We start from the raw sequence: 24,991 nt of genomic DNA, 5'->3' as shown, positions 1-24,991 counted from the left end.
AAAGTGGTCCAAGGAAAGCAACCGAACAGGCAACATGGTCATGGGCGACTAAGTCTCATCGATGTGCGTAGGGTGGGAAGGCCAGCACGTCTGGTCCAATCCCACAGAAGAGCTATTGTAGTACAAATTGCTGAAAAAATTAATGCTGGCTATGATAGAAAGGTGTCATAGCACACAGTGCGTGTATGGGGCTGCATAGCTGCAGAGCGGTCAGAGTGCCCATGCTGACCCCTGTCCACTGCTGAAAGTGCCTACAATGACATGTGAGCCCCAGAACTGGGCCATGGAGCAATGGAAGAAGGTGGCCTGGTCTGATGAATCACATTTTCTTTTACATCATGTGGATAGCTGGGTGTGTGTGCGTTGTTTACCTGGAGAAGAGTAAAAAGAATACACTATGGGAAGAAGGCAAACTGGCTCAGGCAGTGTGATGCACTGGGCAATGTTCTTTAGGGGATCCTTGGGTCCTGGCATACATGGGGATGTTACTTTGACATGTACCACCTACCTATACATTGTTGCAAGTGCACTCCTCCATGGCAGCAGTATTCCCTGATGACAGTGGCCTCATTCAGAAGGATAATGCTCCCTGTCAAACTGCAAAAATTGTTCAGGAATGGTTTGAGGAACATGATAAAGAGTTCAAGGTGTTGACTTGGCTTCCAAACTCCCCAGATCTCAATCCTATCCATGCTTTAATGAGTCAGAGCTGTTTTGGCGGCACAAGTGGGACCTACACAATAATAGGCAGGTGGTTTTAATGTTGTGGCTGATCGGTGTATAATGCCACGAGCGATGGCAGCAACACTTTTAATGCAATTACAGAAAGAAAAGAGCTAGACTCTAGCTGCTAGAGTATTTCAGTTAAAATAACTAAGAAAACTAACACCACCTCCTCGACAGTTGTCTCCAGACCTTATGCACGAGTCAGAGGTGTTTATCAGCAAGGGATGTCGGGTACCACACCTAAGAAACCACAGGGATAAAACAAGATCCAGAGACATAGCAGGCAATGTCAGTGTCAGGCCAGGTACAACAATCCAGAAGATGCAGTAGCCAAAAGGGAGAACAGGGTCATGCCAAGATCAGCAACTATTAGGCAGAGACGGTATCCAAACAGCGTCCAGGAGGATAATCAAAGCCAAAGTCATGGCATGCAGATAACAGGCAAAATCAGGCATAAGCCAGGTTCAAAAGGCCCACCGATTATGTGCCATGGCCTTTTGCATAATACCTATATATTAGTCAGGAGTGTGACCACGTCGGTGTGTCCCAGTACAGCTGCCAATGTTGCGTTGAGTGCGCCTGCAAATCTGTCACAGCAAATTGCACAGACATAATGTCTGGAACTTCCAGAACGATCAACTGCTACTCATCTTACAGTGCCTGACTGTTTGCAAACCATCTCCTTATCAATGGAAGGTAAAAAAAAAACTACAAATAGATGTGTGGACATTATAACTCCAATGAGAAGTTCCCAATCATTTTGCTGATATTGTCTTGAATGTACTTCAGCAGCCTTCTACTGTACCATACTGTATTTTATAATTGGTTTAGAGTGTAATTTTGAGTAATTATTTTTTTAACTCTTTGGTAGTGTCTTTTTTTTAAATGAATGCATGCTACAGTGCCCCCCCCCCATGCATTGGGGAGAGCATTTAAGAACAAATAGTAGGGAGAGATAGTTACTGGGCACAGGAGCAGAATGGTATATTAATATTAAGCGGAAAAGAAAATAACTACAGAACAGCATTAATATTGAGGAATGTTGGTATATACCAATTTTCCTTGTTTTGTTTCTTCATACTGCTAGTAATGATGTATAATTCTCCGCAATTTCACGGACTACCATGACAACCAGTCACATGCACACATTGCAGTGAGTAGAGAGGCTTTATAGCGCCTCTCCGAGCTCTGTCTGCTCTGTGTACTGTTAAATCCCCCTTTCATCTTCCACCCTCTGCCTCCATACGGCATGCTGAGAGCTGTGAGCCTGTGTCTCTGTAACTAGCAGCCATATAGTACAATTTCCAGAGAGATTTTAAAAAAGAGATAGTGATTTGTAGAAGGGAAACTAAGAAAAATTGCTTTCAGTTTCATGCTTAAAAGATATTTAACTTGCTATTTGAAGAAAACAAAAATGAAGCTTCTTTGTGTGATTTCTACTGTAATTGCATATTTTTGGACCATAAGATTCCCTCAAAAATGCTCTGAATTTTGCGGTCTGGAAACATTTTGTTGTGTGGACTCACCGTGGTGCTGAATCATATCTATCAATCACACAGTATAGAATAGCAATCAGTTGTTTTAAAGTATTGCAAGTAATCTCCATCCCTTTTACTCACTCCACTGTAGCTTCATGCTCTGTGCTTTACATGTAATTATAAAACACCAACAACTTTTGTCAGTATGATGAATTATTATCCTTACACACAGATGATTAACTCAGGGGGCTTTTCTAATGGTGAAGAGAAAGCAAGCATGCTAGTAGCAGAACTAGTCTGACAGGGATGAAAACCATGGCAACACCAGGGGGTATATTTACTAAACTGCGGGTTTGAAAAAGTGGAGATGTTGTCTATAGCAACCAATCAGATTCTAACTGTCATTTTGTAGAATGCACTAAATAAATGAAAGCTAGAATCTGATTGGTTGCTATAGGCAACATCTCCACTTTTCCAAACCCGCAGTTTAGTAAATCTAGCCCCAGGTTCCTGTTTCCTTGCCATTTCTCCTCAGCAGCTGAACTGAATTGACAGCTAGTTAAATTCCAAAGGAATTTTAAAATTTATATACTGTTTGGATTGGGGCATATTGCTTTTCAGTCTATGAATATTTTATAGCCGTTGAATAGTTTTTATTATTTGCAAAACGCGTGATAACCCATTCGTTTTAAGCAGTGCTTATTTTCTGAGCACGTCCCCACTAAATGGTGACATAAGTGCTTGTCTGCCACCAACAATCCGACCCCCTCAATTCCATGTAATTGCATGCACGACTTTCCCGACTCCTTGCAGGACAACTCAATAGGGGCCAGAGGCTGTGTGGGACTGAGTCACAACCCCCCCCCCTCTATAATAGACTTCCTAATACACTTCATACTCAATTCCATTTCTCACTCTCTGCCTGGTATTTCATCACTCCCCCAACCTGCAATTTTTTCCCTCTCCCTGGCAATTCATTTCCTTCTTTCCATCATCGTGACCCTTCTGTAGTTTGCCCGCCATAGTTATATTTCCACCCTCTTTCACCTCATGTAATTAATTTGCCATCCTCTTTCTCCCAATGCAATTCTTTTTGCCATCCTCCCTTACTGCCTGTAACTACTATTCGTCTAGTGTCAGACACCTAGCACTTAGGTAACCACCTGTTCTCTTTTTAAGACATCTATACCCTTCTACTCCAAGGTGGACAAGGGTTGGAACACTTCACCAGGGCTGGAGTGAGACTAAAACTTGGCCTTGGCATTGAAAGCCCGGTTCCTGCTCGCCAAACCCCACACTTTTCACACAAGGTCTGGCAAGCAGGCTCGTTCATTGAATTAGGGGATAGCTTGTGCTAATGTACACTTAAAGTTTGTTATACAAGAAGTTTTTACTATTCCCATGGGATTGAATAGCCCCCCCCCCTCCTAATGTAAAATGTTCATAATAGGCATAAGTTCATATTTTGGTAACATATTCACTTTTACTGCATTAATGATCTTGTCTGTCATTTCTAATCCTTGAGGTTGATAAAAGACAGAAAACAACTAGTTTCCCTAATTCTGGGCCTTTATTTTCTGAACTACCGTGTATGCATTCTTTCCAAATACATATTAAAGTTCAAATTTATTCCAGAGTTAGATCATTAAACCACTCCCACCCCATGAGCGATATAATGGTTTTGCTATTTTGGGATTGTCATCAATTGTCACTGAGACATCCCTTTACTTCCCACTCACAAAGCAGAAGGCGCAGGAAAATGTCACAGACTCTTAGATATCAGCTTAATTTCCTTAAGGGAGAATTTACCCCAATATTGAACATTTCATATATATAGCTATAATGAAGATAAATACACGGTTCAGTCTTACCCTGGCGTTACAATGAATTTTTGTTTAAAAGTAAATTTTTATTTAGTACTTCTTTAACCCTCCATCACAAACAACTACAGCAACTCATACATCTCATATACAGTGTAGAAAGGTCATGTGATTTGTAACAAAAGGGACAAATGGTAAAGCAGACTCAGTTATGTTTGCTGAGGCATCACTTCCAATGCCCCTGGTATGAATTCACCAATCTGCAGTCTGTGCAAATCATTTCTGTTACCTAAGAGACTGCAGGTTAATTACAAAGGCCCTCTTACCTCTGTTAATGCCCAGTATTGTTTATTATGGTGTTTCTTCCCAGTTGTAGAGCGCTGCATAGTATGCTGGCGATATATAAATGCATACAGTGGGTATATACAGTGATATGCCATGCTGTCACTTCTCCTACTGGTTTCATTGTAAACATTCTAATTCCATTCACTAACATTACCATTACATTTTTATACCACAACGGCTAAATTTTCACTTTGACCACTGAATACATGTTAATAATAAAGTTAATCATATAGGAGGGCAGTGCTACTATAAGCAGTGTTCACTTTCTCTAATATATAAAACATACAACGTGCTGGACAGATTCAGTGAAATATGCATATATCCGTAATTTAGGTATGTTAGTTAACTGTTATATTATAACAGTGTTTCCACCATACTTGCCAAGTTGATGCTGCTGTCTTCCGGAAGCCTGCCAGGGGAGGGGGGCGGGGTGCCAAAAATTGCGTCATTTTGGACCCACCCCCTGTGACGTAATGACGCAAACGTGCCATTTTACACCGGGACGCACGGCCAAATGCCGCGGTTCACGGAGAATCACGCCATTTTGGACCAAATTCTGCCCACTTCACTAGAAAGTGGGCAGAATTCGGGAGATTGCCATACTTACCCGGGAGTCCGGGAGACTCTCCCAAGATGCGAGAGTCTCCCGGACATTCCGGGAGAGTTGGCAAGTATGGTTTCCACAAATTAGCAGATTGCCACTAATTGTATTATTAATACTGGGCTCATTATTAACTAATTTAATTGATAAAATGCTTCCACCACTGTATGATCTCCGAGTACTCTGGTATAGAGTGACTTTTATTTTATGCAAACTATCCGATTGGCTGTACCTATCTCACGCTCTATATCTGTATGTATGTCTTTCTGTTATATCTGTCTGTAATACTTTCTATCTGTAATATTCTGTATATGTTATATCTCTTTAATACATTTGTAAAGTCATGTGATTAAAGCCAGCTAACTATAAATATGAGGTATGATTTAGTATTCTTAAATTCAAATTCCACTCCATTCTATTTTAGGAGCTGTGAAGGCCGGAACATTCGTTACAGAACATGCAGCAATAATGTAAGTCTGAATGCCATTATTAATTTCCTTTCTTTCATTGTCTCCAAGTTCCCGAAATCTAAAGTTGGTGAAAGTCCCTGTCTCTGTTTTCCTACTTCTTCCTTTACTTCATTTGAAGTAATTGACAGCTCGGGGCTTTGAACTAACACTTCCCGATGCTGTCTCTCCTCAAGTCTTCCTGCCAAGCAGTGATTCACAGTGTTTTATGTGTGTCAGAAGGAAGTTGCACTTTAGAGAGGATTTAAGACACACTATTTTTTATCTAGACGTAGCCAATATTTATACAAGTGTTGTCTACAAAAAGGAGACATTTTTGTCCATTTAAATGAAGGGATTTCTCGACACTTATTCTATGAAAGCATATCTTATTGTTTATTACACTTGTATTGTTTAATTCTGATTGTGCTATGAGAAGTGAATGTTTGTTATATTTCCTGTAGCACAACACTGGCCTCCTGTGGTCAAAATCTGTAATAAATAGGATGTGTCATGTGAAATGCAGGTGCAACACAACACACAAATGACAAATAGATATAAAATAAAGCTAGAATCCTGTTGGACACACATGAACATAATATGCTAATACAATAAAAAGCTTAAACTTTTAGAAAGTGCTTTAAAGTTCACTTGGTATAGTGGAAGTGGAAGTCAGTATTTCTGAGGTTGAATTACTGGTCACATCATGGGCCTGATTCATGTTTGTACGTACATTCATCTGCTTAGCGTATCTTGCGTACAATGGGTCTGTGCATGCCCAGGACCATGCACCAATGAATGTAATTACCTGCAATTCGTGTCCAATCGCAAGTGACACTTACGACTGCCTAGGACTTGAGAGGTGAAACAGGGAAGGTGAGGGGGGACTAACGTAGGCCGGGTACAGTGAGGGCGTTCCCACGCAGATGTGGCCTATTCAAGTCCTGGATTTCTCGTATGTGCGCTTGTTTACAGCCATATCATTTGCACCCATTACAGGGCTAGTGTAAGTGCCCACTGTTAGTGATGACTGTCACTACATAGTCTTCGATTTAAAAAGTACATGTATGTGTGTCATTTGCTAGCACATAAAATCTGTATGCAAATGAGAGACTATAAAAAAAGCATTCTCTGTATAGTGCGCATTGAAGGCATCTTTATTTATGTAATTGATGTAAAAAAAATAATAATAATTGAAATGTAATATTTATATAAATTATTATGCTGTTTTTATTTTATTTCATGATCAAACATTTTTTTTATGCTTTCTGATATGACCTTTTATACATATGCTTGTGCAATTACAAAGGTGGTAAGGGTAACCGAAGGTGACAAGAGAGGGGTAGGGGGCAAATGGGGAAAAGGAGGGACGGAGGCATCAGGAGAAAGGCGGGTCCTGTCTGTGAGAGCTTACAGTCAAAAGGGGAATGATTGGAGCGGAAGAGCGAGGGGATGACACATAGAGGAGGTGAAGGAGGGTGGGCAGTATGGAGGGGGCAGGTGGTGGTCTGGTAGCCTTTGGTTAATAGGTGAGTTTTGAACAGGTCTTTCTTCCGGACATTATTCACAGTGAATTGCTTCCTTGTCTTGCCACTTGACCTCCCCTACATAAGAATACAGAAGTTGGTAAGTACGCCTAAGACTGTTGAAGGAGGCCGTTTTGTAGTCTGAGCTAATGTTTATTGATATGTAGTTTAGTAATTCACTAGGAACTAGTATCTCACGAATATGAGCCAGTCAGTACCTTAGTGATGTCTCTGGTTCCTAGGAAATTAAAGTGCTCTATCTTGGCTCAGTCTAGATGGTTGCTCCCAATGTGTGTAGGTGTCAGATCCACTGAAATAAACTTGTTTCACATAGAGATACATTTGTCACTTCACTCTTCCTGCACTGGAAAACTGATATCGATACTCTGCTGTTAACGTTTAGATGCTTGCATTTGATACATGTTAGTCTTCCCCCTCCGACTTCAAATCTGCTGACACCTCACCAGATTTTTTGCCCCATCCCCTCGTTCACTCCTAGCAGGGACGGGCTGCCTGTGGCCACACTCTACGGGCATGGGCTGCCTGCGGCCTCACACTACGGGGACGGGCTGCCTGTGGCCACACACTACAGGGACGGGCTGCCTGCAGCCACACACTACGGGCACGGGCTGCCTGCGGCCTCACACTACGGGGACGGGCTGCCTGTGGCCACACACTACAGGGACGGGCTGCCTGCGGCCACACACTACGGGGACGGGCTGCCTGCGGCCACACACTACGGGGACGGGCTGCCTGTGGCCACACTCTACGGGCACGGGCTGCCTGCGGCCTCACACTACGGGGACGGGCTGCCTGTGGCCACACACTACAGGGACGGGCTGCCTGCAGCCACACACTACGGGCACGGGCTGCCTGCGGACACACACTACGGGGACGGGCTGCCTGTGGCCACACACTACAGGGACGGGCTGCCTGCAGCCACACACTACAGGGACGGGCTGCCTGCAGCCACACACTACGGGCACGGGCTGCCTGTGGCCACACACTACAGGGACGGGCTGCCTGCAGCCACACACTACGGGCACGGGCTGCCTGCAGCCACACACTACGGGCACGGGCTGCCTGTGGCCACACACTACAGGGACGGGCTGCCTGCAGCCACACACTACGGGCACGGGCTGCCTGCGGCCACACACTACGGGCACGGGCTGCCTGCGGCCACACACTACGGGCACGGGCTGCCTGCGGCCACACACTGAGGACCCACCTCCCCCCATGCTAACAGAAGTAAATGTGAGACCAGTGGGGATGGTCCAATCCCTGTGCGAACAACATTTGCTTGTAAGATTACTGTTCCAATGCTGTAGATTGTTCAGTCCCTGCCCACTTCCTCTCCTGCATGTACATATGTAACTAGTAATGACAATGGATACAATAGATGTTCTGATCATAGCTAAGGGAACTCAAAACACCTTTTAATCCAATGAATTAAGCACACGTTAATGCAGTTGACAAATAGGTAGGAAAAGCAGAAAACGTCTGTTCTAACTTGGTGGGTATGTGCATAGACCAGGGTTTCCCAAACCCAGTCCTCAGGGCTCCCTAACAGTGCAGGTTTTCCATATCTCCTTGCTGGAGCACAGGTGTATTCATTACTGACTGACACATTGTAACAGATCCACAGGTGGTCCTAATTATGTGATCCTGAAAACCTGCACTGTTAGGGAGCTCTGAGGACTGGGTTTGGGAAACCCTGGCATAGACGTTTAAACATTTTAAACTGCTGACCCTGCAATCCCAGTTCCTTTTGAGCATTATCACAAAATGTATGTTGTAAATAGATCCGTTTCCCTTTCATTTGCTGTGTGTACCTTTATACTTTGTTATGCTCTGTCTGCTGAAAGTTTACTTAAACAACCTCTTATGCACAAATGAAAACAAACTTATGACAGGCATGAGTCTGCATACAGCTTCAGGATTCTGGAGAGAACAGAGCGTGGCCTCACATAATATACATGTCTTTATAATCAGAAAACCAGAATTATTTTACAGTGAAATTGGTTTCATGTGTTTATATCTGTCAAGTGCTTTCATGGTAAGAGCGTTTACATTGATGCTGCTCAGTCACAATCTGTTGTGCTGCCCACATGCTGCTATGGTTTGTAATGTATACAATAATTATGATATTGTTTATTTATTATTAGAACCATAGGACTGATTCATAGCATGTAAAGACATTTACCACGTCAGGGGCAAACGCAGGATTTGAGGAGGGGGGTTTCCACGCCACGATACAAGTGGGCGTGTCCAGTATGTGTAGGGGCGTGGCTACAAACACACACCGTGTCAAACACACAGATATGTAAGCTGTCACATACACACACATACATACATAAACACACACATACACACATACATACATACATACATACATAAACACACAGGCATGTAAGCTGTCACATACATAAACACACAGGATCAAGCACACAATTATGTAAGCTGTCACATACACACATACATAAACACACAGGATCAAGCACACAGATATGTAAGCTGTCACATACACACACATACATAAACACACAGGATCAAACACACACACATGCAAGCTGTCATATGCACAGACAAACACATACAAACATTCTTACCTTCTGCTGCTGCTGCCTCCTGCATAACACCATGCTGGCCGTGTGGGAGGAAGCGGCGGGGCCAAACTGCCGGCAGAGAGCTGTGCTCACACAGCAGGCGACTGACTGGGAGACGATCCCAAGCTACAAGCAGTAGTGGCTGGTCCCGGGATAGGGGTCAGCCACTGTAAGCATACAGCACCCCAGGTAGGACAGGGGTTTCTGGGGACTAGGAAACCCCCCCTGGGTGTGCCCCTGCTTGTCTCATATTGCTTTATAGACTTTAAAAGACATTGTTCTATATCAAACTTGAGAGCCATTGACTCTCCAGCTGTTGTAGAACTACAGGTCGGAGCACACCCTGCCAGTGCTTATAGTTCTACAACAGGCGGAAAGTGACAGGTTCCCTAACTGCAGTAAGGTCTGTGTTGCTCCCCTGACAAGTCAAACATACATACCCTTTATCACTTTCTCTCTTTTTTGATTTTTGTTTTATGTTCAGATGTCACATTCTAAAGCTATGATGTAAATTGAAGACTTTTGGATAAGCCTTTGGAATCCATTCACCAAAAAAGTTATAAGGGCTGCTTAACAATCCAATATGTATTTAGATTCTATGCTTCAATACACCAGGCTTTATTTAGAGGAGGAGAATGCTGTAATATTTTGTCTATGTTATGAAAAGTATTGAGTAGCCTGAAAACCTAATGAGTTTATGACTGCAGTGATTATCTCACTTATGTATGAGATGTGAAGAGGTAATCAATTTATTGTACTAGAAGTAGAGATGCTAAGGTCAATATAAGGTATAAGTGAATGATTTCACATTCCAAATGTGAAGGTAAATGCTGTAAAAGGGATCTGTCACAGGGGTAAACATTGGATTTTCTTGGGTAGGATTCTGTAATTTTTTTTATATGCTATAATTCAGGTTTGTTCTATGTATAGCACAGATATAAATATACTGACATCATGGAACCCTGCTCTGTTATATTCTACAGAAACTATTGTACAATAAAGAGAGGGCATATACCACTTGCTCCTCATCAGTTATACAATCCACCCACATCCCCCTAAATATATTTGTTAAAGTATAGTAAACATTTGTAGACTTTGGAATATTCAGACAAATAAAGTGGTAGAGAACTGGTTTAGATTACATTAAGGACGGCTACACACAAACACTTTCCTGGTGCTAGTAGTGAGTTTTGATTTGAGCTGGGTTCTTTACATTTGTTGAGTGAAATACTGAAAGTACACACAGGGGGTATTCAATTACGATGCGCGGCTACGCGTGTCAAGTGTCATTAGGGGTATGGACATAATCCACAATGTTGCGGTACCGGGAGCTGTGCAGCAGCTTATAATCGCGAATGCTAAATGAATATGCCCCACAGTGTCCAGAGTGAATGCTGAATGGACAAATCCTGTTCTTGTACACACATCGTTTTACCTCAGGTGCAGTCGCCTGTGTCCATTGTGGTGGCCGTAGCCAGAACAGCTGTCACTACAGAGAGGATTGATCAGGTCATTAAACCTCTGTACCTCTCAATCTCTGTACTCACTTGAAATTGAATTGTGGCTCCCACAATGGTCCATATGTTGGCAATCAGCTGAACTAATCTGATCAGAGATTAAGGCCTCGTACCCACTGGCAATTTTTTTTGTTAATTGCATTTGATATGAATTTTTGTTGCTAGCGCTTTCAGGTCAATGCAGGTCATGGTAGACTTTCCCAAAATATTTACTTTGCTGTAAATGCATTGAAGTGAACAAGGTACATTCAGAAAAATTAAACACTCCTGAGCGCTAGTAAAATTTAAATTCCTCTGACATTAGAACATTAAAAGCATTCTATATTCTAGGTTATTGTTGTTGTTCAATTAGTTGTTACTAGTAGCATTTGTGAGAGTAGTCAATTAGGATTAAGTTCAGTTATATATATTATATTGGTAAAAATGGTGTAATGATTTAAGATTGGGTGATCGCTAACGTTTTCAGCTACGGGTTAAGTAAAATCGGCCCATGCTTGCTTCTCAGTTACAACAATAATAAAGTATATTTACTCCAGATGTTAGCACATTTATTGAATAGTTAAAGCGCTCAGTCCCAGCATACAATACCTTTCACTCTGGTCCTGTTTTGAGATGTTAACCTTACTGAAAGGCCAGTGTCATACAAATCTGCACATCAATAAGGTTTTGCTCAAGTACATTCAGTTCATGTTTTCACTATGCACATTTCTTCATTTACTTAAAGGGTAGGCCTGTGTTTTCAACCACTTTCCAGAATTCTTAGTATAATTTGAAATAGAATCTCGTCTCAAATAATATGTTGTTTTTCTGGACGTCGTTTTGATGTGCATAGTTTAAGTGTTTTGATACTTTATCACTTTATTGAAGTATAATAACTCTGAGCAACCATTTTTCTTAACCTTCAACTTTATGGCTGTCCTCTCATCCACTGTTTATCTTTAAAAGATAGAATGATAGTCGACACTGCTAGAAACATTAGGGGAACAATTTCCCTACTTTCCCTAGTGCAGTGGTTCCCAAACTTTTTCAGTTTGCGGCACCCTTAGAGTCTTTATAATTTTTTCAAGGCACCCCTCCAAAATAATTACGGAGCAGTCCTGTTTTATAAGTAGTTGGGTCAAAATAACGTTATAAGTATTTAGGTTAGGACAGAAATACTTAATAAGTTTTTTGCAAAAATAATACACATAAATCCAAGGGAAAATAATATTTTTATATTTTTTTTTTTCAATTATATTTCTGTCAAAGAATAATTTACAGCTAATATTCAGAGGAATAAGATCAAACAAAATAAAACAACAGCATGTACAAAAATCATCACACTGTGCCCATTTACAATCACACTGTGCCCTCCTTCATCCACACACTCTGTGCCCCTTCATCCACACACTCTGTGACCTCCTTCATCCACACACTCTGTGCCCTCCTCACTCTGCCCCTTCTTCATCCTCACTCTGCCCCTCCTTCACCCTCACTCTGCCCCTCTTTCATCCTCACTCTGCCCACTCCTTCATCCTCACTCTGCCCACTCCTTCATCCTCACTCTGCCCCTCCTTCATCCTCACTCTGCCCCACTTCATCCACACTCTGCTTCTCTTCATCCTCACTCTGCCCCCTCCTTCATCCACACTCTGCCCTCTCCTTCATCCACACTCTGCCCTCTCCTTCATCCACACTCTGCCCTCTCCTTCATCCACACTCTGCCCTCTCCTTCATCCACACTCTGCCCCTCCTTCATCCTCACTCTGCCCCTCCATCATCATCACTCTGCCCCTCTTCATCCACACTCTGCCACTCTTCATCCTCACTCTGCCACTCTTCATCCTCACTCTGCCCCCTCCTTCACTCTTTTGCTCCTCCATTGCTGTTTCCTATCACCATTTCCCCTCCCCTTTCTTTACTTGGCAATTTTTCTTCTATCTTTTCTTCTGTTTTCTTACCAATCCGACGGCGCCTGGGACCCAGCATCCACCTCTTTCCTGTCGCTTCTCACTGAATATGTCAGGCATGATGACATCACGTCCGACATTCTGTGAGGAGGGAGAGGGATGCTGGGTGCCGGGTGCGGCCGGATTGTTTTTTTTATTTTATTTCCTGGTCTCGGTGGCACCCCTGTGACAGCGCCGTGGCTCCCACTTTGGGAACCGCCGCCCTAGAGATTGAATGCTAGCACGAGCTAGAAATCCTGGTACATACACTATTTGGACAAAAGTATTTGGCCACACCTGTTAATTACTGAATTGAGGTGTTTCACTCAGACCCGTTGCCAGAGGTGTATAAAATCAAGCACCTAGCTATGCAGTCTCCACTTGCAAACATTTACATTTTGTATTTGATGCAAAATGGGTCGTTCTGAAGATCTCAGTGACTTAAAGCGTGGTACTGTGATAGGATGCCACCTTTGCAATAAGACGATTCGTGAAATTTCATCCCTGCTGGATATTCCACGGTGGAACATCACGTAAAATATATATGCAATACCCAAACAAAACTATGCCATATATCTGACATAGTAGAAACCTACCAGAGTTCCACTGCTTTAATTTTAGTGATCATATCTGTTGTATGTGGATTGTATTCAAATAAAAACAAATTTTACTGGATTTCCAGCTGAATGAATAGTAACTGGAAAGCAGAGCTAGACTTAGCATTAGACATAGTAGACATGTGCCTAAGGATGGTAGAGGCTGGAGGAGATGTGGGTCAGACTTTCACCAGCAAATAAAAGTTAACTAAGGGTCTGAGAAAAATGACATTCTGTGTCATCTGAGGAGTTGATAGTGCTCAGGGGTGTAACAATAGCTAAAGATGCCCATCCGGCTGCTATAGGGCCTGGAGGCACAAGGGGCCTAGTGCGATTCAGGCCCCTTAGGCTATAGATATGTGGGCTCTTTGTGTGCTATGTATATCAGCCAAGGAGTCTCTACACTTTTACCAGGGATGTAACCTTGAAATTCTTGTCACAAAAGCATTGCTTTGCTCTGTGAGAGTTGCAGAAAGCCTTAACAACATTAATTTGTGTTCTTGTTTCAGGAACTTCGAGCTTGCCTGATAAACATGGCTGTCACAGAGCAGCGTTGTGTGGGCCGGTGAAAAGTGGTTAAGTCCTTCAAAATGTTGCTATGGAGACCTTTTATTCCTAATTATACCCCTGATAGTGCAACTAGTTTCTGATCTAACACAGGACTAGTGAAGCTTAGATGATGTTCTGAATAAGTGCGATGTTTCTAGTGGAAGAGGTCGGGATTAGGATGCCAATGTTTGGGCAGTTACAGCTGTCAATTTTGCAAATCCTGTCCTAGTGAAGGGTGCAATTTTTACATTGTAATTCTGAACGTGTAGATGTGCACAATTCCCCATATATAGGCTAATAATGTGCATTGACTCCTTAATTTTGCAGGACTGTCCCTCTGATGTTGGAGACTTCAGGGCCCAGCAGTGCTCAGCACACAACGATGTCAAGTACCAAGGACAGTATTATGAGTGGCACCCAGTCTACAATGATGCCACTGCTCCCTGTGCACTCAAGTGTCAAGCTGTGGGGAAGAACTTCGTCGTGGAGCTAGCACCTAAAGTCCTGGATGGTACACGGTGTAACACGGAGTCCCCAGACATGTGTATCAGTGGTATCTGCCAGGTAGGTGTCTTTCTAACAAGCATGATCACAAGCATCCCAATAGTCTTATTGTTGATTTATTGACCACATCAATTTTAGAGCATGTAATTGCAATTTTCAGAAATATAAATGGAAAAGATCATGGGCCTGATTCATTAAGGATCTTAACTTAAGAAACTTCTTATTTCAGTCTCCTGGACAAAACCATGTTACAATGCAAGGGGTGCAAATTAGTATTCTGTTTTGCACATAAGTTAAATACTGACTGTTTTTTCATGTAGCACACAAATACTTGATAGCTAATTTGTACACTGAAATTTAAAGTTGATATGTGTGTGCTACATGAAAAAACAGTCAGTATTTAACTTATGTGCAAAACAGAATACTAATTTGCACCCCTTGCATTGTAACATGGTTTTGTCCAGGAGACTGAAATAAGAAGTTTCTTAAGTTAAGATCCTTAATGAATCAGGCACCCCGTTCCATTGATTTGGATGAATAGGTCCAAGCTTCACCCTTCTGCAATGTTACATGTGAGCTATTAAAATATTCTGTTCATATTGTTTAGCAACCCTCCTTCATCTGAGTAATTCCATTTTTAATTTTCATCGTTGAACTGTATAATGCGTCATTAATAAAGAGTTTTTAGTTGAGGGGTTCAATTACATGTCCTAATTCAAACCTTTGAATTCAAAATGTGAGCATTTTTCTTTTGTGTGCATATCTTCCTTTTCTTGCCAAATTCTTTATATACTTTCATTAGCCAAAAAAAAAGCAAAAGTAAAGGAGGTTTTCATTTCATCGCTGGCGCTCGTGTCTGATGTAACTTTGTCAGCAAATACACGAGTTTGGTGATATCAGCCAATTAAATGGACCATAAAACTGACACTGCTTGAAAAAGCGATTCTCAGTCATCTCCCTGACATCAGGGCTTTTCCTCTCAGAATGGAAAAAACGACAGACTTCATTTCAATTTCAATCAGAAAATATTTTTTTAACACTAGTTGTAAAATGGTGGTATGTATTGGCCAGCCCAGAATTATTTGAAACTACATAAAGAATAGTATATTCGGCAAGGAATAATATATACATGTTCATAAAACTGAAATGGAAAATGATATGTTTTATATTGCCATTTGTCTTGATAGATTTTAGCAACAAAAGGAAAAGAAAATTCTTACTGTTTTGTGAAGTACAAAAAAAAATAACACAGGACAAGGTTAAATACAGGACTTGCATATATTTAGTTTTTGTTATTAAGATGGGGAATGTATCTTTCGTATTTAATCACATATACATTACCATGGTAAATTATTTGTGTTTGGTTATAATGACAGAAATATACCAACGTATGTATGCCTTGCAAACATACCAACATCGGAATTGTACAGTGTATATTATTCCTGCCGTAGAATAGGCTACAAGTTGTTTTATCCATTTATGAGAGATTAAATAGAGTTGATTATGCATATAAACAGCGGCACTAAATACAATGCTAAGACAGACAGATGGACGTGTAGCCAAATAAATTATATAAACGTGGAGAGATATGATTGCTAATTAATTCCGCAGCGCTGTACAGAGAACTCACATCAGTCCCTGCCCCATTGGAGCTTACATTATAAATCCCCTAACACACAGACACACAGACAGAGAAAGACTTAGGGCAATTTAATAGCAGCCAGTTAACCTACTAGTATGTTTTTGGAGTGTGGGAGGAAACCAGAGCACCCGGAGAAAACCCACACAAACACAGGGAGAACATACAAACTCCACACAGATAAGGCCATGATGGAGAATCAAACTCATGACCCCAGTGCTGTGAGGCAGAAGTGCTAACCACTAAAGCTGGATACACACTACAGAAATTTCGACCAACTTTTTATTGCCGAGCGATTTTACATGCGATCGCTTGGTCCATGGACTGCATACACACTAGCCTTGTTTAGGACGATAAAGGGAAGAGCGGACGTGCATTTAGCGACTTTTTACAGCCATGTTGTCGTGAGCAATGACTGTAATTTCGTACTCACTGTTGTGGATCGGTCGGAAGTTTATACACACTACACAGCGGAAACGAGATTGGAACGAAAATATTAAACGGTACGACCAACCAAATGAGGCGACAATCGTCCATTTGGGCAGACTTTTGACCATCGTGTCACTGCACACACTGACCCGACTTTTGAACGAGCGGTCATATGTCTGCTGTTTGAGACGATTATTGGACGAAAACAGTGTACCCAGCTTAAGCCACCGTGCTCCCCCTTTGGAACATCTGTGAGACGCTTCATGGCTAATTGAATTCACCCCTTAGTTTCAATTAACTATTCCACCTGTTGGGCCAGTAGAATCGTATCTATGTAGATATATGTATTTTCTGTCTTGGTTAGACTCAGAAGTTTAAAGCTTGTATGGTGTTTCTCTCTTATACTCTCTATTTTTTCTCTTTTATGACACAATTTTACTCAGCACTGTACATTGTTTTCGAGGCACGGTTTCCCTACCCAATTAAGCAATTTAAATATAGATAAGCGGGTGAGAGGGAAATATATATAATACTTAAAACAGTAACCTACTGCATGCATCTTTCACCCATTGTTTCCCGAGGTCAGTTCAACTGAAAATAATGTCGGCCTTTCAGAAATGAGTTGGCCTTGATCTCCCAGTTTACAAGTCTGATGTTGGTAGTTTTCATATTGCAAGTTAAATATTTTAGCTATAATGATGATGAAGTGAAGAGAAGAAAGTTCTGTGATTCGTTTTGGAGAAATTAAGATTTCAGAAATGTTTAAACAATGTTGCATTTCTTCAAATTGTTGTAGGCTTATTTAGGAACTCACAGGACCTTACCATGTTACCGTTACCTCTTAGGCTTTATTGCCAAAATATCATATTCACTATGTCCTTACACAGTGTTCTTCAGTGATTTCTCTCTTCACTTATTCTATGTTTTACAGTTACTGGCAGATGCTAAATAATCCGCATTTGTAGTTTTTGTACTTAAACGCCAAATCCTTGCTTAATTCACCAGTGTGACATTTTTAGATGTTTAATTCAAACGTACTATACGTTGTGATTGTAATAAATGTCTTAGGTACTGCATAAGTTGGCATGTAAAGCAATTCCATACTTCTGTCCAGAACGTGCAGTCATGCATCTTGTCAGTACATGTCATATACCCAATAGCCACTACTGTATTATCTTCACTGTGAAAGGAGAAGTGGGCAGTGGGCAATCAGAAAATAATGACATAAAGGCATTTGTGCTGCTCTCGGCATATACCTGAGTAGGGCTGTACTATGCCCTTGTTATTTGTGATGACCACAGGAATTTACCATAAAGCCCAGTTTACTATAGACAGTTACAAACACCACAAAGAAGTACAGTGCATACAGATATATGAAGTGGGATGTGAATGTAATATTATGTTGGATCTAACCTGTGGGAGACAATAAAGAAGTTTGCCCATAAAGCTATATAAAGTAGATCTAAAAGAGACACAGATAAACTTCAAAATAAGGACTATAGCTCCAAGATGGGGACAGTAGAGACAGATCCTGAATTTACATGTAAAGTCCTTCAGTGGAGTTTTGCCTTTGCAATTGCACCATTTCTGGTATGTATTGCTGCCCAGCTGTACTGACAGCATGGAGAGTAGAGCGCAGTCAGGGCTGGGTGGATATTTACAATCTCCTGACATTGGACGTCTGTAATACAGACAGCACCTGATTGTATGCGGGGCTTACTACTTAATTATCCACACAGGGCCGCAAAGAGGAATTTTGGTCCTGTACTTTCTGCCCCCCACCTGACCCCCCCCCCCACACACACACGCACAAACACACACATAGCCAGAGTAGAGATGTGTGCCACCAAGTAGCGACGCCACTGACGAAGGGGGCGTGGTTACATAGTGATGGGGGCGTGGTCAACATGGGCCTCTTTACACATGACATTATGGGGGGGGAATTCAATTAGCCACAAAGTGTCTCTGGAACATCCGTGAGACACTTTGTGGTGGAGATTTTGACAGGTATGAGTGGAGATTTCTACCGTAATTGCCGACATTGTGCACGGTGAGGTGTCCGTGCATCACATCGCCAGCAATTAAATTATGCACATTAAAATGGTGTAAAACTCACCTACATGTTATTGCAGCTTTCAAAACGCCACCCCGCTAGACAAAAAAAAAAGTAATTTAATTTTTTTCATTTTCATTTATCTACCTGGCAGCAAAATCCCCCAGACAGGCCTGGGCCCCTGTAATTTGTAATTTGTACCCGCCTCCCCCTTCCCCCCTGCTTCCCCTACCTTTATTAAGAAGAGCAAGGTCACATGTCTTCCTTCCTGCAAGCAGTAAATTAACACCATGGTTACTGACACTGAGTGGAGTAAGGATAGTAGAGTATTCCTCCTGTCCTGCCCCTACAACACTCACAGTGTCAGTCAAGGTGGACACAATAGAGTGATTGCAGGTAGCTTGTGTCACCTAGAGCTTCTTCCTGCAATCAGTTGCCATCATCCTCCTTGTTTACTTATAAGGCACCACAGAACGCGCAGCAATGGACAGTTCACATGAATACAACGTAACAAATGAATACACAAGTATACATAAGTATAATAACAAATACAGTTAAGCATCATAGCAGACTCAAGCCAAGTATGCCCTGTGTATGAGTAAACAGTGCTCACACAATGAATTTAGCATAGGACATCATAGGAGCAAACAAGGTAGATAGACAGACATGAGACATAGGGTAGAGAGGACCCAACCCATGGGATCTTACATTCTAGAGGGAGGAGCTAGTGAGAGACAATAGGAGTAAATGAGATACAAGGAAGTGGATGGAGTGGAAAAGAGGGTCTTGGATGGGGTTTGAAGGAGCGTTTGAAGGATTGTAGGTTGAGAGATTCTAGCAGATTGAGGCAATTCCAGAGGTCTGGAGCAGTCCAGGAGAAGTCTAGAAAATGGGAGTGGGAGAAAGTTATGAGAAGGAATAAGAGTTGAAGCGCATAGCAGAGATGAGTGTATGAGCTGGGATGTATCTTGTGACAAGGTCAGAGATATAGCTGGGGAAGCAATAGAGAAAGTGTGGCTGATGAACAGAGCGTCAGGGAGAGCAAAACAAACTAGGGGGCGGAAAGTTAGGTGAGAACCTTGTGTCTTATGACTTTGGCACTAGAGACAAGGGAACATCACTGATTGGGCAGAATTGTGACCAATCCATTTATGTCTTTCATAAGCTGCACACATTATGCCCTAGCTCAGTATGCAAGAGGAATTCAGTCTGTAGCATTGACAGCTCTGCCTGCTGACGCTACGCAATTTGGAAAATATATACACCAACATTTTCTCTATTCATTGGTGTTCACAGAAGTTGAGATAATTGTCTCTATGTGAGAAAACACTGTTGTTAGATAGAAGTTGATGATATTAGTAAAGTATATGTCATTGGGGTATTGGAAGAAGACATTGAGAGCATTTGCACCCCAAGCTATTCTTGTTTTTACAGATGAGGGAAACGTCAGTACACAGACATTGTACATAGAACCTAAAGCATGTAGCTGTCTATCTTCTTGGGGGTTCTGGGCACTGTGCTGCTGTAGGACATAGCTGTCACCTTAATCAAGCGTTGCAGCCTTTACCAGCCTTCATGGGAACTTAATGTACAGTACTTGTGCTTTCTCTCAGGCCAAACGTTTCTAGATTTTCCATAGAAATTATGCAGCTGATTTTCTTGCCTTAAAGATGTAGTGATCATGGTAGAACAATATAAAGACAGGCATAAAATAAAATAAAAATCAGAAAATGTGTATTATTCCAGGCAATGTGTTTTGGCTGTTATGGTCAAATAGGACCTTTGGCCAAAATGCATCAGTTGAAGCACTAAACAACACTTTTTTATATAATAATTTAAAAATCTAATGTGAATGCCTTTGTTTCTTACCCTTTGAACAGTGAAATGTGTATTGTTTATTGGCCCAGTAAACCGTTTTTACTACGCTATTCTATTTATATGAATTTGGCTAAACGGAAAACTTAATGGATTATCCTCACTTGAAATAAGTATAAACAGTACTCTTGCTTTTGAAATTTCACAGGCAAGTTTTTTTTATGTATTACAAACATTAGTATCATGATTTTGACAGTTAATTGTTCCTGCATTATGTTTTTTTTGTTATTAGTCTTTTGACAGTGGCTAAATATTCTACTAACTACTGACTTAGTTTCTGTGTTGTTAAAGATTATCTTTAGATGATTCTATTTTTGCATAATGATGTCCTGGGTTTGGAATAATGGTCAAGTGAACATTATCTTAGAGTATAAGTCCACGTTCCCTCAATCAGTTATAAGGCATTCAGTGTAAGTGTCAAATTAAACAGTCCTACAAGTTATATAATACAAAGTACAGGTATGGTACTCCGTACACAGATCACACAAGGAACAGCTGTTTCAAGTCCACTGATACTTTGATATGACAATTGTGTTAATCTTTGCACTAGTCTGTTCTGCAACTTCAGCACAAGGCTGCAAAACAAATATGACAGATATGCCTGTCTGTGACTGTCAAATTCAGAGGTGTTCCTTAATCTCTGTATAAATCAAGCAGTGTTATTCCCATTTCAAGATAATAACGATTAAATTATGGGATATCCATTGGACATAGGGAAACTGCAGGGTTTAGACATGACTTTGTGAACCGCGCACTGTTAAAAGCTAAATACTAAAGCTAAAACACCATCAAGACACAATATTATAGAGTAGAACCACCAAGTAAAGAAACCGGGTGCTTAGTGTTCAGGATCCCTATGACTTATCTGATACCCCACCACTACTGCCTCTGTAATGTTCTATTCTTCTTCTATACGAGGCAGAAGAATTTTTAATTTATTGTGTAAAAAGGGCTAATTGGACAGCTGAATCCACCAAGTGCTCACTACCCTGAGACATCAGACAATAACAGTGATCTTGCCTTCTGGCAGGAGCATTAACCGTTACAAAGGTGTCAATGGGACGAGTATCTGATGAACAGCGATTGCTGTGTTTGCAGTTGGGGTTTTATGCTGTAATATAGGGATAGGGCGGAAATCTTTGCTCACAACAAAGAACATGCAGCATTGTGCTATTTTAGGCCTGCACAAATACTAACTGGCGCACAGATATGTACATTATTGTCTTGCTCTGCTTTTTGCAAATGACTCGCTAGGACTCATTAAATATTACATGGTCATTTTACATTGGTAGCTCCATATATTTAATTTAGTGTTGTACACACACTGAATACACAGTATTAAGGAAACGGAATCTGTGTGTTACCATGTGTTACTAATACCACAATTTATTACCCTTGCGTGGAAAAATATATATTAATTGTGTTATTCTGGATAACACGTTATCCATATAAGACAGGACAGATTAGTTTCTGAGTAAAGGGCTGTCCATTGGTTATGGTAACTATTGTAACTAGATATTTATTCTCCTCCCTCCATACTGCTTCATCATGACCTCTGCTGCCGTATAAGCCCCATGTCAGGTTTCAGATAAGGTTAATGGCTCTATGTTTTTTATTCCATGTGGAGCTAACTAACCTATTAGATTGTATGGGAAGGGTGGATGTAGGCAGCTTTGCAGATAGCAATGGAAGCTGAATCTCTGGTCAGTGCTGGAGCTCTGACACGTCTTTGGCACGGACTACGGATGATTTGGCAGGTGTTTTGCCTCTTACAGTAACTCATCGAAACAAACATGTCATTCTGCTGACGTGGACTCCTTTTTCTCACTGTCTGCAAGTAAAAAAAAAAAAAAAAATTCTTGGGAGACATTCTTGGTGAGATGATAGCCGCATTGACATCATAAAATGAAATAGGTGTTCGGCGATAAATTTGTCTAAATAATGTTGTCATCCCATTTTATGGGGTGGTTTATGTCCAAAGTAGGCTAAGTGCTGAATGTGCAGTAGCTCAAACTGCCCTGTTTGTTCTGCACTCTATACACCATTGTTTTGTGTGTGCCCTATCTCAGAGGTCCACACTCATATTACCTTCATGTTTTGATATCCTATTCTCCTAACATACTCCACTCACTACTCTGTTCTCCCTGCTATAGTAATAAAATCTACATTACATCTACATCGTGTCGGCTACCTAGACTAGGATTTACATTAGGTACATGGATAAAGACTGAAGTGAGGGCATAGGAAGAACAGGTTAGTTCAAATAAATATATATATACTCTATAGTGTTTTATTTACTCCTGAAATCCAAATCCAACCACTGAGTAGAACAATAGGTATGGATTTAGCAATGTCTTTGTTTTGAATCATGAGCTTTTTACTGGAAGATTTTGTATAACGTAAACAAAAACTAAAACACAAAAATAATTAAACTGGCATATGTTGCACTAACAAGCATTTGCTAATCTAATCAATGATTTGACTTATTAGATATTCAGTTTAAAAATATAGCAACAAATTAGATGAATGGTTATAATATATACAGCCTCGCACTGGCCTGCCAGGCAGCCGGGCTATCCACCGGTAGGCCCGGTTGGGTTGAAGCTCCGCCCCCTCCGTTGTTAGGACGGAGCTTGTTGCTGAAACTTGTTTAGATGGCGGCGGCGGTGACACTTCCTGTAACCACACTACCGCGCAGGTGCAGAGAGCCGCGTAGTATGTTGCGGCAGTGTGTTTTTCAGCAGTTTGAGCAGGGGAGGAGGACGTCCTGTAATCCAGCAGCGGCCGCCCAGAGGAACATGAATCAAGGACCGGAGCTTTGCACAGGTAAGTAACGCAATAGTTTTTGTTGTTTCAGGTACAATAGAATTTATTGTGTCTTCATCATATGGTATAACACTGAGCACGAATAATATACCTTTTGTGGACTGTATACACTTTATGTGTATGGAAATACTGAACTTTAGCCTGATTTATTATCCTACAGGCTTTTACCGGATTACACAGACGTGGATCCATTGCTATGCTTCACATATGTACATTCAATTTCTGTTTCATTTTGCTTTTCCAGTGCACTGGCTATTATTGTATGTCCACTATTATTGTCAAGATTAAATTCTAGCAACTTTAGCACTCTATTGCTCCAATATTAATATGATTGTCCATCTTACTTACATATAACATAATTGGCACCTGCCTTAGGATTTATTCTATTAACCAAATAAAATGCAAGACAATAAATATTTCAAATAGTGAAGGAAAGGATCCGCAGGTCTTTATACTGTGCCTTATAAGCTCAATACATGATGGGCAATAATAACATATGAGGCGAGGGTTGGAGGGAACAAAATGATGCACTTATCATAAGTAACAGTCTTGGTGCATTAGAAGACTACAGGAGCTGGTACTGGAGGTTCTCCCAAACCACAAGTGTTTTGTTAATGGATCTCATGCATTTCCCTACCAGTAGAGGTGGGTAGGGTCTAATGCATTGCATTCAAAAAGGTGCACATTTAAAATAGGGCTATAAGTTGTCCTCCATGGCCTGACCACACCCCCTTTACTGGCTACACCCATTCTTACAGTTGGCCACACCCTAATGTAGTGGGCCCCTATCGCTGTATTCCCCCGGTGGGCCCTTCATGCCCCAGTCCGACACTGAATATATATATAATATATATGTAGCTGTGTCAGTGGATAAACTTACAAAGCATATAAAACAGAATTTCTGTACATTTAATAACGTAGTTCAGGACAACACATAAATAGGTGGATGTGCAGGACAGTCCCAACCAGGGACCCACAAAGAGGAGCCTGTGGATATACTAGTTAGGAGGGACATACACTTCCCCATCTCCAGATTGTATTCTATACTTGGAGTTGTATCAGCGAAACCATAACCTATAATACTTATGACTGGCACCTCTAACCTTGTACATGTATCGTGGCGCCACAAGTCACCATAATGGGAACCACATTTCGGACACTAATTTTAAACAGAGAAACTGATGTAAGATATAACCTTCGAAATACAAATAAGTGAATCTGTCGGAATCGGATGCAGGAGGTACCCCGAAGGCTTTAAGTGCCCGAGTCCAGTCTTCATCAGAGAGCAGACCCAGGTCAGCCTCCCATCTAGTTTTGAGAGAGAGTAATCCATCGGGGTCAAACTCAGAATTAAGTTCATCATATAGGGTGGAAATCTTTCTCCTTCTCCTAGTAAATAGTAATCGTTTAATAGGGGAGATTGAGATTAGTGGAGGAGAGACAGGAAATTGGGAATTAATAGCTTGTCGTAATTGTAAATAACTAAAAAAAAAAAGCAGAGATGGGCAAATCAAATTCTTGTCTTAA

At 41.2% G+C, this 24,991-nt stretch overlaps 1 protein-coding gene across 1 annotated transcript in view; it reads left to right on the top strand.

Annotated features, from left to right (window-relative positions):
• Nucleotides 1-24,991, top strand: part of ADAMTSL3 (ADAMTS like 3) — a 364,939-nt gene that overhangs the window by 209,552 nt on the left and 130,396 nt on the right. Inside the window, exons 5-6 of the mRNA XM_075207905.1 lie at nt 5,395-5,440; nt 14,466-14,702. Coding sequence (XP_075064006.1) covers nt 5,395-5,440; nt 14,466-14,702 — 283 coding nt within the window. The remainder of the gene's footprint in view (nt 1-5,394; nt 5,441-14,465; nt 14,703-24,991) is intronic.

This window comes from Mixophyes fleayi, chromosome 4 (assembly GCF_038048845.1).
Source record: "Mixophyes fleayi isolate aMixFle1 chromosome 4, aMixFle1.hap1, whole genome shotgun sequence".
In the NCBI taxonomy this organism is placed as follows: domain Eukaryota; kingdom Metazoa; phylum Chordata; class Amphibia; order Anura; family Limnodynastidae; genus Mixophyes; species Mixophyes fleayi.
Note: the sequence above shows the minus strand (reverse complement) of the source record. Positions and strands in the feature narration are given on the sequence as shown.